The 14,153-nt window shown below is 47.2% G+C and overlaps 1 protein-coding gene and 1 long non-coding RNA gene across 4 annotated transcripts in view; one reads left to right on the forward strand and one right to left on the reverse strand.

Moving 5' to 3' along the window:
- PRKCB (protein kinase C beta) overlaps positions 1 to 14,153 on the forward strand; it is a 148,829-nt gene that overhangs the window by 121,315 nt on the left and 13,361 nt on the right. For all 3 annotated transcript variants that reach the window (XM_040441950.1, XM_040441948.1, XM_040441949.1), the window contains one exon: positions 4,317 to 4,457. In XM_040441950.1, the coding sequence (XP_040297884.1) occupies positions 4,317 to 4,457 (141 nt within the window). The remainder of the gene's footprint in view (positions 1 to 4,316; positions 4,458 to 14,153) is intronic.
- The window catches only part of LOC121009046, a 49,492-nt gene that overhangs the window by 20,048 nt on the left and 15,291 nt on the right, over positions 1 to 14,153 (reverse strand). The gene's annotated exons all lie outside the window — the stretch shown is intronic.

Consider the following 14,153-nt stretch of genomic DNA (forward strand, 5'->3'; position numbering starts at 1 on the left):
CTCTCTCTCTCTCTCTCTCTCTCTCTCTCTCTCTCTCTCTCTCTCTCTCTCTCTCTCTCTCTCTCTCTCTCTCTCTCTCTCTCTCTCTCTCTCTTTCTCTCTCTCTCTCTCTCTCTCTCTCTTTCTCTCTCTCTCTGTTCCCCATCCACTCTCTGTCCCTCTCTATTTTTATTCATCTTGCTCTCTCTTCCTTTCTTGTTTTTTTCCCCTTTTCTCCTTCTATAAGGATGCCCTGGAGCTGGAAAAAGTACAAAGCAGAGCAACTACATTGATAAGGGGCATGGAGGGTCTTAGTTATGAAGAAAGATTAAAAGGGTTACATTTATTTACTCTTGAGAAGAGACGTTTAAGGGGGGACATCATTAACCTATGCAAACATGGTGAAAAGCTGTTACATGTAAAATGCCCTCAAAAGACAAGGGGGCGCTGCCTCTGACTGGAATAATGCATATGACAATGTGTAGAAGTCTGGGGTCTCACTCCCCTTTTCTAAAATTCTTATCCCCACCTCTCCCTTAGTTGGTGATGGTCCTGTATCTTAGTTCATCTTAACTATACCTCCTCTGTCCTATTTCTCGTTCTGTCTCTTGCTCTCTATCTCTCTCTCTCTCTCTCTCTCTCTCTCTCTCTCTCTCTTCCTCTGTCTTACTCTCTATCCCCCTCTGTCATCCCCGTGTTCTGCACCTCCCTCTCTTTCACATCGCTCTTTTCCTCGCCCCCTCTATTCATCTTGCTCTTTTTCTCTGCTCCTTTTTTCTCTCTCTCGCTCTCTATCTCCCCCCCCCTTTATCTCTCTGTTCCTCTCCCTGTCCTCTGTCTCTCGCTCTCTATCCCCCCCCCCCCCTTTATCTCTCTGTTCCTCTCCCTGTCCTCTGTCTCTCGCTCTCTATTCCCCGTCTCTTCTCTCTCTCTGTTCCTCTCCCTGTCCTCTGTCTCTCGCTCTCCATTCTCTCTCTGTTCCTCTCCCTGTCCTCTGTCTCTCACTCTCCGTTCCCCTCTTCTCTCTCTCTCTCTGTTCCTATCCCTGTCCTCTGTCTCTCACTCTCCATTTCCCCCCCCTTTATCTCTCTGTTCCTCTCCCTGTCCTCTGTCTCTCACTCTCCATTTCCCCCCCCCTTTATCTCTCTGTTCCTCTCCCTGTCCTCTGTCTCTCGCTATCTATTCCCCCTCTCTTCTCTCTCTCTGTTCCTCTCCCTGTCCTCTGTCTCTCACTCTCCATCCCCCTCTCCTCTCTCTCTGTTCCTCTCCCTGTCCTCTGTCTCTCACTCTCCGTTCCCCTCTCTTCTCTCTCTCTCTGTTCCTATCCCTGTCCTCTGTCTCTCACTCTCCGTTCCCCCTCTTTGTTGCTATCCCTCTCCTCTGTCTCTCGCTCTCCATTCCCCCTCTCCTCTCTCTCTGTTCCTCTCCCTGTCCTCTGTCTCTCACTCTCCGTTCCCCTCTCTTCTCTCTCTCTCTCTGTTCCTATCCCTCTCCTCTGTCTCTCGCTCTCCATTCCCCCTCTCCTCTCTCTCTTTGTTGCTATCCCTCTCTTCTGTCTCTCGCTCTCCATTCCCCCTCTCTTCTGTCTCTCGCTCTCCATTCCCCCTCTCCTCTCTCTCTGTTCCTCTCCCTGTCCTTTGTCTCTCACTCTCCGTTCCCCTCTCTTCTCTCTCTCTCTGTTCCTCTCCCTCTCCTCTGTCTCTCGCTCTCCATTCCCCCTCTCCTCTCTCTCTCTCTGTTCCTCTCCCTGTCCTCTGTCTCTCGCTCTCCATCCCCCCTCTCCTCTCTCTCTGTTCCTCTCCCTGTCCTCTGTCTCTCACTCTCCGTTCCCCTCTCCTCTCTCTCTCTCTGTTCCTCTCCCTGTCCTCTGTCTCTCGCTCTCCATTCCCCCTCTCTTCTCTCTCTCTCTGTTCCTCTCCCTGTCCTCTGTCTCTCGCTCTCCATTCCCCCTCTCCTCTCTCTCTGTTCCTCTCCCTGTCCTCTGTCTTACTCTCTATCCCCCTCTGTCATCCCCGTGTTCTGCACCTCCCTCTCTATTTCACATCGCTCTCTTTTCCTCGCCCTCTCTATTCATCTTGCTCTTTTTCTCTGCTCCTTTTTACCTTTTTCTGTCTGTTACCTTTCTCTCTGTATTCATCTTGCTGTCTTTCCCTGTTCCTTTCTTTTTTCCTGACTTCTCTCTGGTTACCCATTACTACTATGTTACAGGTATGTCTATAGCTACTGGTGTGAAAAAAACTAACCAAAAAAACAACCCCATCCCTCTCTCAGCACCTCATGCGTATTTCCTACAAACTGCACACATCCCGATGCCACATTGCAATCGCTGTTATAATTCCTCTAATGTGCCTCCTGAAAACCGTTCCCAATTAAGGGTCTTTCACCCGAGGACCGTGCAGTCCGCTCCTTCATGCAGCACCTGACTCTCACCTCCGCGCACACATCCCTCGGAGGAGGAGGAGGGGGGGGGCTTGTCTAGAACGGTTTGTGTGTGTGTCACGTCTCTTTAATGTTGCATAAATGTAAAGTGAAGTGACGATGATCCAAACATCTGCTCGGGGTGTCCCTGCGCTGGCACTCAGCGGCCTCCTGGCAGGAGGGGCACTGGAATTGGTGAGGATGTAAAAGCTGATGGATGCAACTCCGAACACCGACATCATGTGGTGCAAATACGCAATCCCGTGGACTGAGTCGGTGCCTTAAAGGAACGGAACGCTCTCAAGATCTCCTTGGCATCCTGGTGCCTGCAGACTAATAGTTTAGTTTTGTATCCCACTGTGTCAAATATAGGAAGCCTGCACCCATAGGCTTCACACAGGACCAAAAAAAAAAACCCCGGAGCGCACGTTAGGCGCACACGAGCTGGCACATACTAGCATCGCGCACACACAGATCAATTCACTGAAAAGGGCTCCCAGCACAGGGGCTTGTGGAGGCTGATTACAATCGATCTGCTCCTCCGACGCTCAAAGAGGCTTAATAGGAAACGGCTGGGTAGGGCTGGTGAGCGGCAATTTGCTACGGGGCACTGAGTCATGCCCTTTCTGCCAAGCATAATGTCTCCTGGTTTATGCTGCGACTAAAGAGGTCTGGGTGCAGAAACGTGTCACCCACCTTATGTGACTTATGCTTTTAACGGCTCTTTTACTGCTTGGAGTTTGTGCTCCTTTAAGAGATCACATCCTATAGACCCGCTCTGGCTTTATTATTATTATTATTATTATTATTATGCAGATCTGTGTTATCGCTCCTTACCTGCAGCGCCCGCTCCTTGTAACCACGCACAGCTGTGCCATCTCCCCGCTCTGCAGCGGCACAAAGCAGCGTCTGTCCCTGCGCCCGCCGCACATCTGCTCCTCTCCAAGTCTTATACTTTATCCATGTCACTAGCAGCAGTATTGGTTGCTAAGCAAAAAGCATTTGGCACAAAATTGTCAGTCGTTCCATCGTAAATATACTGCAGGCACGTGGTAAGGAGAGTGGGTACCTGCACGGGAGCAGGAATTGGGGTTTTTCGTATGGATAAACACTCCAGATATTGTGTCCCTGGAGCAAAACCAGATGTGGTGAAACTTAAATTTCCAGCATCTTAATAATGAAGTGTCTACAAGGTGGGCCTTCTACCACCTCTGAGACGACCATTCATTCAACCAATTCCACCAAGAACGGGTGGGACTGTGGTGCCCTGTACTATGTAGACCACTCACCACTGCTCTGTCTTTTGCCCTCGGAAGTTGTGTTGTCCGTCTTCCGTGTAAAATGGTGCCTTTGTGTTGTCATGGATGGTTGTAAGTCACCGCACAGCCTTGGAGATGGCCATATATTATAGAAGCTTCTAGTGTCGGTGTCCCTTTAGGTGTTGTAAAGGTTCCTCTGCACCATGTGAGCTGAGGGCAGTATTATTAATGGGGTTTTCCCATCTGATAAAGTTGATGTCCCAAAAACGGAGGATGTTCCAGGATTGGGTCTCCTTTAAAGTTCCTGTACTTTCGGCTGGGATACAGACGGGGGCACGTGCACTGCGGCAGCCAATGCCATGCGTCACCCAGCAGAATATCATTCCTTGGTCACCTGCCACTTGGGGACACATTACCGCTTTCACCACCATAAAGACCCACCTGTGAAGTATATATTTATTTTCTTTTTCAAATTATTATTTATTTATTTTTCTTTTACTATGGAGGTCTCTGGGTGGCAGATAGAGCTCTTCAAAGCTCGTGGAGATGACTTGTACATTACCTGATATGAGATGTCAAAAGGTAGTGAGATGCAACAAATACAGAGTCAGATTTTTATTTTATTTTTTTTATTGTTTTTTTTTTACGTTTTTTTTGCAGCTTATGACCAAGCATCCTGGGAAGCGGCTCGGCTGTGGACCAGAAGGGGAACGAGACATTAAAGACCACGCTTTCTTCCGATACATAGACTGGGAGAAACTGGAAAGAAAAGAGGTGCAACCTCCATATAAGCCAAAGGCGGTAAGTTGGGTGCTGGGTGTCTCGGGCAGAGTTTTGCGTGTTTGTGCCTTTGTGGACACCGTGGATGTGCGCGTGTACGTGTTGCGTCTCTTCAGCACTCTGCATCTGTGTGCGTTACTTCACTTTAGCACTCTGTGTGCGTCGGTTTTGTGTATGTCTGTGCACAGTATGTTCATGTTGTGTCATGCTTGGTGTCTAACATTGGAGCCATGTTGCCGTCTTATAGACCTTGACTTATAGTCCTATTTTCTTTCCCCACTTATTACTCCGGATAGTCTGTGTACTTGGAATTAGTATAGTATAGAAATACAAAAGTAACCTAAGACAGGACTTGAATGGTGGACCTGTCCATAGCGGTGGAGGCAGCCATTTTCAAAACAAAATCAATCGGTTTCATGGGAACCAGTCACATGTGGTGCCCATAGAAATACTCCACCGCCCAAAACCCTTCTGCTGTTGGCTCCAGTTCTTCGGTGTCTTTGCCAGCCACTTGACTGCCATTCCTATCATGCCTTCCTCCAACCACTCCTGAAGATTACTCTGTGCCAGTGCAGCCTCCTGGTGACCGATCAGTATTGATACCTGCAGGCACTTGGGATTGCGTGCATTTTTTTTTTCAGCGCGGATTCGCGTGCAGAAAAAACACGGTGTAATACAGTACCAGTAAAGTGTAAGAGATCAGATAAATCTCGTGGAAACCTTTCTTTTTCGTTGCATGTGGAACTTCACCTGCCGTGCGGATCTGCATTATGTCAATTATTTGTGCGGTTCTTTTGTTCGGATTTCACCCTTTTTCAACGCAAAGATGAGATCTGTAGCAAAAATGCATCAAATCCACGGCCAAAAGCGCAAGTAACACATGCAGTATTTGGTGCGAAAAAGCACAGGAATCCGCACGGTAATTCGGGCGAAAATTTCTGCCAGACAGCTCGCACCCGTGTGCAGGTAGCCTCACCGATGAGAATTAGCACCCCGTGTAAATAGGCGGCAGGGAATGCACTAACGATCTAGAGGTTATAGGCTCTGCACTCGTCACAGGAGCTTACTATCCCCCACGGCTCCCTGGTTACACGTGCCTATCTGGTATAAATATGGACGGCGATGGGGTAGTGAGATGAGTGCGAGGAGGCGGCAGTCGTGTCACGTGACTTACCCCTCCCCGGCTCCTGTTTGCCTTTCTGTGACCTATTTTAGCATGAGCAGAAGAAGCTGAAGCATTCTGACAGTTTACAAGACGGCAGCAGTCTGAATAATTTAATCTTTGTAGTTTGCAGTTACATTTATTAAAAATGCACCATCTGTTTTGTTGCTTCTTTCTGAAAGGTATATAATGTGGCATGCCTCCATTACATAACGCCGCGGCATATGACATCACACAAATGACTGTGGTAACAGGATCGCCGTCCTCACAGGCCGAACAAACTTACTGTAGACCCCCCCTCCATAATATCCGTCCTAAATAGTCTATTTCTATTTATTGGGACATAAAACATATGGGGGGGGGACTCTTAAGGCTGCGGTTTCATGTGGTGGTCTTAATAATAATAGTTGTGGGTCCTACCTCTGGGACCAGCTCCTCTCTCCAGAACGGGGGCCGCAAAGTGAATAAGAGCGCATGCGCAGTGTGCTCTCCATTCATCAGGTTACAAAAATTTTAGGAACTTCCATAGCGGTGAACGGAAGGTGGCTGCCCGTGTGTGTCTGCGCTACATTCACTTCGGGTGGGGCCCTGTTATGGAGGTCGGAGGTGGGACCCACACCTATCTGACATTGATGGCTTATCCTAGCGATGAATGGCATGTGTATCTTTTAATACATTTGGCACATCTTTTCTAGGCCTTCTCTTAACACATCTTCTGTCGAGCAGCGGGAAGGCCTGGCTTCCTCTAACAATTTTTTATATATTTTTTCAAATGGGCTGAGCGTGGCATAAAAGTGTAAAATGTGTTTTTGTACGAAAATGGCGCTTGTGCCAAAGTTTGTGATTCTTGTATTCAAGAAAACTGGCGCACAGCCTAGTTACCTCAACCATTCATCCCTCTCAATCGAAACTTTTTAGCTTCCAGAGAAAACATTATGAATTTTCTTAGTAAATGCCCTAGAAGGGGTGTGAAACCTAAAAGGAAAAAAATGACATTTGAGATCCATGGTAGCATTGTAGAGGTCCAGAAGATACCCAAAGCTGATGTCTGCGATCGGCAATAACGCCGATTGCAGACGTTAAACCCCCTCAGATGTCATCAGCAGTTGTGACCATGGCATCTGAGGTGGCTTTCCCTAGGAGAACTGTGGGGGAGCCATTTGTTCCCTGTGGTCCCTCCGAGGCTACCACAGAGAGAGGTCTTATTGAGCCCTGCCAGTGACAGGGCTCCATAGTAACCTATTAAATGTCCTATTGGCTGCAATTTATTGTAGTCTACAGGACAAGCAATCTGATGATCGCATGTTCAGGTTCCTCAAGGAGGAAAAGTATAAGTGGAAAAAATAGTAAAAAAAAAATAAACAATAAAGAGATCATTTGCACCGCTGTGTCCCAAAATGCCCAAATTATTAAAGTACAAACGGATTGTAAATGCTGTAACAAATACATCAAAATGGCAGGTTTGCCGGGTTTTTTTCGTTTTTTTTTTTTTTTCATCGCTTCACCTCCCCCCAAAAACTAATAAAAAGTGATTAAAAAGGCACAAACACCCAAAAAGGTATCACTGAAAACTACACATCTCTCAAAAAATTTGCCCTCACACATAATTATCAAAAGGTTATGGGGGTCAGAATGAGGTGCAAGTACTAACGCAAAAAGTATAAGAAAAACGATACAAATGTGTAATCGCTGTAATCATAATGTCCTAGAGAATGAAGGGGAACAGGTCAGTTTTACCACATGAAAAACGCCAAAATCCATAAAACTGCCAGAATTTGTGAGTTTTTTTCCAATTTCGCCACATTTGGATTTTTTTTCGTATGCAATATTAAAATGGTGCCATTACAAAGTGCAACTTGTCACGCAACAAAAAAAAAAAAGCCCTTATACGGCTATGTAAACGGAAAAATTAAAAAGTTATGGCTCCTGGAAGGCAGGGAGTAAAAAAACAAAAATCAAAAACGGATGGTCGGCCAGTCCGACTGAAATCAATCTGTTTGGCCAACATTGATCTAGCATGTATTAGCTTTAGAAAAATTTTTACTTTTGGAACAAGAACATTACATGCAGTCATAAAACATTATTTTTTTGCTATGCCTCACCCAAAAAAAGGATGATAGGTTATTTATAGTTGATAACATAGGGAATGTCCATGGTGTTTTTTAAATCCTTGTGTCATGCTCCTCCCCCTCATTTTTCTGAGTTCTGCTGTAGCCATATATGCAGAATGTTACTGGCAGGGTGTGGTGATGTTATAAAGAAGCCTGTCCTAGAGTTGTACCCCCCACCTTACTTTCTTATGCTCTAATTACACATACTCTTAAGGCGAACCTCATCTTGTCCTATTTTACACCTTCTAATAATCACAGGGTGTCGGGGACAGTTTGTCACAGTCAGGCAAGCGTGACGTTAAATGTGTAAATAAGAGAGGGAGAGAAGGAGCCCGCGGGGCTGGTGAGAACTAGGCTGAGATGTCTGCAGTAGATGAGTCTGTAACGCAGGCATCCTCAAACTGCGGCCCGCCAGCTGTTGTAAAACTACAACTCCCAGCATGCCCGAACAGCCTACAGGTATTAACCTACAACAGGGCATTGTGGGAGTTGTAGTTTTACAACAGCTGGAGGGCCGCAGTTTGAGGATGCCTGCTGTAACGGGTTGACCCAGCCATTGCTTGTATGATGATTAGCAATGCTTAAAGGGAGTATGTCACTGTTAAGTGCAACAAAAGTGGGCCCTAGCCACTCGGTGCACCCTTGCTCCTCGTGCTTCTACTGCCAGCCCCTCCCTCTCTGTGATAGGTCCAGGAAAGAGGACTATGGAGGAACCCGGCCCTGTCTATCAATAGAGAAGGAGGGGCTGTCGGAGGAAGCAGAAGGAACAAGGGTGCACAGAGCGGCTTGGCCCCGCCCTCAGTGAACTTAACAGCTAATTTGCATATGGATTAAAAGTCCTTTTTCTCCAGAATGAAGAGATGGGTCGCTAAGTGAACGATGTTATTACATTTAACTGACACTCCCTTTAAGGAGCTTAAGATGTGTTGTTTTTTTTTCTTTAGAGGTTAAGGGCCAAAATTTTTTTTTTTTTTTTACCCAGTGTTGGTTCAGATGGTGGATTATAGTGTCACCTATGCGTACTATTATGGTCTGACACTAAGAGGTATTGTCACCACACAGGATTGAAAGGTTATGGCTCTAGTATGTTTAAGTTTGTAAAATTGTGTTGTTTTTTGAGGGGGTTTAAAACCTGGAACTAATTCAGGACCATAAATAATTGGGGGAATTATTAGGATTCTGGTAGACTTACATTTTTGTGTGCAATTAAAAAAAATCCTCCCTATAGCTGATGTACCGTATATAAGTGGCGTAATACATGCTGATCCATATCCTACAGATTCATGTGCTTGGACTATATGGCATTTAGTACCCGCAGTGCTTTTTGAAGATTAGAGAGTGATTAAGCTCTAGGAATCTTTGACTGGTCCATAACATGGGTGTGAGATGTTTTGTGTTGAAATCTGATCTTAAATGGGTTGTCTGACCAATCAAAATTTAGAAATAAAAATTCTCAGAATAGCGTAAAGTAATAAATGAATGAATTCTCTCCTAACCAGTCCTTCAGTTCCGACATTGAGCTTCCATTTTCTGTGTCGAAAGAGACCAGAAATTAGAGACCAGAGGGGCGCCATGAAATGTTAGAACAGGAGTAGTGATGTTATTTTACATCACATTGAGGCTGGACAACCCCTTTAAGCAGTCATCATTGGAGGTGTACTGCCATTGGATTGGGTGTAGCGTATATATATGCACATCAAATACAATGAAGCCCCATGGAAATGACTACCCCTCGGTCTTCTAAGAGGGGTCACCCAATACTAGAGAGCCACTATACAAAGAATATAAGGGAATGGAAAGGGTGGTCTTATGGAGCGGTTTCATTGTATTACATTTTCAGAGCCTATAATCTCTAGAACTGCAGCATGTGGAAAAGTTACTAATTGGCGTAAGGTGGCAAATAATTGCATGATTTTCCTATTTTATGACGTAAAGTCATGATTTTATTAAAGACACGGAGGCGAGTATTGCTTTTCTCCTTCTTTACTGAAACCAACAGCAGCAAAGAATTAGCATAAAAAATTAAGGACAACCCCAAACAACCCCTCCCATAGATAGTCCATAAATAGGTCCTCCTCTGTCATCTCTTCCTCTTTCTTTGATGTGGACCACTTGAACACTGGACCGAACATCCCGTAACCGAAACTCCAACCGGAAACACAATCCCGACAAACTGGAACCATAGCTCAACCGGAACAACGGTCAACTGGTCCTAAGAACTTCCTGGAAACCTCACTAGGTATGTAGGTATGTAACGGAGATCAACCTATGGAAAGAAAAAATATAATAATACGAGGTAATTCTGAAAACTTAAGTCTTACCAAAACATGTGGGAGACAAAAGTCATTCACAACTAACACAATAAATAACATAAAACCAATCATGTGGCTATCTGCAATAAATAACATATAAGCAAAATAACAAAGGGAGGGAAAAAAAAAGAGGGTGGGCAATACTCTCCTCCGTGTCTTTAATAAAATCATGACTTTACGTCATAAAATAGGAAAATCATGCAATTTTATACCAAGACACGGAGGCTTCGTATTGCAAGTTTAAAGCGACGAAATCACCGTAGAAAAAGCATGTGGAGGCGGTCTGAAATAAAATTCCCTAAACGTAGAAGCTCTAGACCAATCAGCTAAACGTAGGACATCCTCCAGACGGGCACCCGCAACGGTCATGGAGGTAGCCGAAGCTCCCCTCACCGAATGGGCTGTGAACACCGACGTATCAACTCCCGCTAGGGAAAGAATCCACTTAACCCAACGGGAAAGAGTGACACTTGTAACCGGAAGAAAGGGTTTGCGGAAAGAAATGAACAATTGCGGGCTAGAAGGAATACGCAAGGAAGTAGTGCGGTCCAAATACTCTCTCAAACAATGCACCGGGCAAAGGGCTGGATTATCTGGAAAAGCCGGGTAAGATACCGACCGGATATTAGTCTTTGTGCGGCGAGAAATATTAAACAAGACACCGCCAGGAATAAACGACAGAGCATCGAAATCCAAAGCCCGCACATCTGAAACTCTTTTGCATGAAATCAAACACAGCAGAGTGACAAGTTTCGCCGAGAGTTGGCGTAGAGTCAAGGAAGAATTGAGGGGCCAATTAGAGAAAAATTGAAGAACCAACGTAACATCCCAAGAACTAGTGAAACGGGGTCTAGGAGGGCGAGATAACCGAGATCCCCTCAGAAGACGACATACCGCAAAACCTTGGTGCCTAGAAGATATGGCTGAACGGTAAAGGTTAATTGACCTATAAGCTTTACCCTCATCATAAAGGGACGTCAAGAACTCGAGTATGTCAGTCACAGGAGCCGAAGAGGGATCCAGATTCCGCCCCACGCACCAGTCAGACCAACGCTTCCAGGCTGATTGATAAGCGCGTCGGGTGCCAGGGGCCCACGCGTTCTCCAGAAGGGTATGAGCCGATCCCGATAAGCCTGTGACACCCCAATGTTCCCTGAGATTCTGCACGCGAGTAGGTGAAGAGAGCTGTCCGCCACCAGCGGATGAAGTTGATCCAGAGGTCCGCGAAGAAGATCTGGACTCGATGGAAGAAGACGGGGGTCCTCCACCAGAAGTTCCAGGAGCTGTGGGAACCAGGATTGGGCTTGCCAGAAGGGAACAATCAGCACCAAGTCCGCAAGTTGGCGACGGACCCGAGAAAGTACCCGCGGGATTAGTGTAAACGGGGGAAACGCGTAAGCTAGTTGACCCGACCAATCCTGCAGAAGGGCGTCCACAGCTACCGACAGAGGATCCGGCCTCCAACTGTAGAAGTACGGGAGCTGAGCGTTCCAACGTGAAGCAAAAAGATCCATAGAGAGAGGTCCCCAAATCGACATGATGGATGAGAATACCGCTGGATCTAATCTCCAGTCGCTGAAGTCCGATGAGTGACGAGAACTCCAGTCCGCGAAAGTATTGTGTAGCCCTGGGATGTATTCCGCGACCACCGTAAAGCCTCTGTCTAGGCAAAAAGTCCAAAACTCCTTTGCAAGATGGGTTAGGATCGATGAGTGGGTGCCCCCCATGGCATTGACATACCGCACGGCCGACACGTTGTCCATCCTGAGCCTGATACACGCTGAAATCCTGTCGTTGGTGAAACTGCGGATGGCGAAGGAGCCCGCTAACAGTTCCAGAGCGTTTATGTGGAGATGAGCCTCGTTGCCTGACCAGGGTCCTCCGGTGGAAACCCCGTTGCAGTATGCACCCCAGCCAAGGAGACTGGCGTCCGACTCCACGATCAGATCCGGTTGAGGTCCTACGATGGCCTTGCCATTCCACGCGTCGAGGTTGGAGATCCACCACCTGAGTTCGTCCCTCGTCTCGCGATCCAACATCACCATGTCCGCATAGGATGCGCCGGCTTGCAGATGAGCGATCTTCAGTCGTTGTAATGCTCGATAATGAAGCGGAGCTGGAAAGATCGCTTGAATAGAAGAGGATAGAAGGCCAATAACGCGTGCCAGATGACGCAGGGACATCTGAGAAAGTCTCAGGATGTGACGTAGTTCCTTGCGTATAGATCTGATTTTGGATCCCGGAAGGCATAGGGTCCGCTCGTTGGAGTCCACCACAAAACCCAGAAATTCCATCGATCTGGACGGATGAAGGCAGGACTTCTCGGTGTTGATGACTAATCCCAGACCTGTAATAAGAGACATTGCGGCCTGAAGGTGAGTTAAAAGCTCCGATGGGGATTGAGCCATGAAGAGGATATCGTCCAGGTAAATCACAAGACGGATACCCTGACCGCGAAGCCAAGCCACCACCGGTCTCATCAATTTGGTGAAACACCAGGGGGCTGACGATAGGCCAAACGGGAGGCACGTGAACTGGTATAAGAGGCCGTGCCAACGAAACTGGAGAAGTGTTCTGGACTGAGGAGCCACAGGGACCGTCAGATAGGCATCTTTCAGGTCCAACTTCACCATCCAGTCTCCAGGCAGTAAGAGGTCCCGGAGCAAATGAATACCTTCCATTTTGAAATGGCGGTAGCATACAAATCTGTTCAGATTCCGCAAATTTATCACTGGTCGGAATTGACCTCCCTTCTTTTCTACTAAGAAGATATTGCTGACCACACCCATTGAGTGAGGAGGCGCTCTCTCTATTGCTCCTTTGTCCAAAAGGGAACGGAGCTCTTGGTCCATGCAAAAACGGGCCAGTTCTGAGAGTATTAGAGGATGAGGCTCTGGGAATGACAGATGAGAAACCACAAGATCTATTTGAAATCCCTGGACTGTGGCCAGCACCCACGGATCGGAGGTAATCCGGTTCCAAGCGGGTAAAAAATGTTGGCGTCTGCCCCCGATACAAGGGTTGGAAAAAACACACAGGTTTTGAGGACTTACCGAGTGGACGTCTTGATCCAAGGTTGCCTCTGAATCCTCTGGAGCGAAACTGCTGACCCCTGGATGGGAAGAACGAAGATTGTTGTCTTTGCTCCTGGAATGATGGTCTTTGATTATAGGGACCTCGAGCGTTTCCACGCGTCTGGAAGTGGACACGGCCGGACAGTCGGCCCCTGAAACTGCCGGCCCTATTAGAGACACGCCCGTGGAAAACCCTACGCATGGAGTTCTGAGCTTTATCAAGCGCAGTGAAAGCTCCCACAAATTTTCCTAGGTCTTTAATAAAACTATCGCCAAAGAGGAGCCCCTGAGCCTCCTTACCCGTCTCCGTTAGAGCCATGTTAGTGAGTTTGGGCTCAATCTTCATGAGCAACGCTTTCCTTTGTTCAATGGATAACGAGGAATTAACGTTTCCTATTAAACAAATGGCGCATTGCGCCCAGCCACTGAGCTCTTCTGGGTCTATGGCCGTACCCTCAATTCTGGCAGTTTCAGCCAATTCAAATATTTTTGTCATGGGACCTAGACTGTCCAAGAGCTTGTCCTGACAAGCTCGAAGAGCGGAGTCTAGGCCCTTACGGGGGTTAAAACCCGATTTAGAAAGGAACTGGATCATTTTAGGATCCACATTGGGCGTCTCAGCCACCTTATTCGGAATCAAGGGACGGGGGCATTCAGCCTTTAATTTATTTCGGGTTTCCTTGGAAAGGGGTTTCCTCACCCTATTCTCTAGATATTGTGCCACATGTGGAATGGGCAACCATTCAGCCGACCTTGGATGGTGGAGGCTGTCTGGATCAAATAGTGGTTCGCCCTGCGGGTCAAACAGGGAACCAGACCCAGGAGTATTAGCCTCCGGACCCACATTAGAAGGGGGGTGAAGCGGAGGGGAAAACCCTTCTTCCTCGTCAGCCACCCGGACCCCTTCCAAATCTACATCAGAGGCATACTGGTCCTCACTACAAACCTCCTCATCAGACTCAATTTCAGAGTCAGAGCTTAGTTCGGGACGAGCCCGAGCAGACTTCCAGGGGCGCGCTTTTTCCGCCTGGCGCGGACAGGCTCTCTTGCGTGACCTA

Source organism: Bufo bufo, chromosome 7 (assembly GCF_905171765.1).
Source record: "Bufo bufo chromosome 7, aBufBuf1.1, whole genome shotgun sequence".
NCBI classification, from domain to species: domain Eukaryota; kingdom Metazoa; phylum Chordata; class Amphibia; order Anura; family Bufonidae; genus Bufo; species Bufo bufo.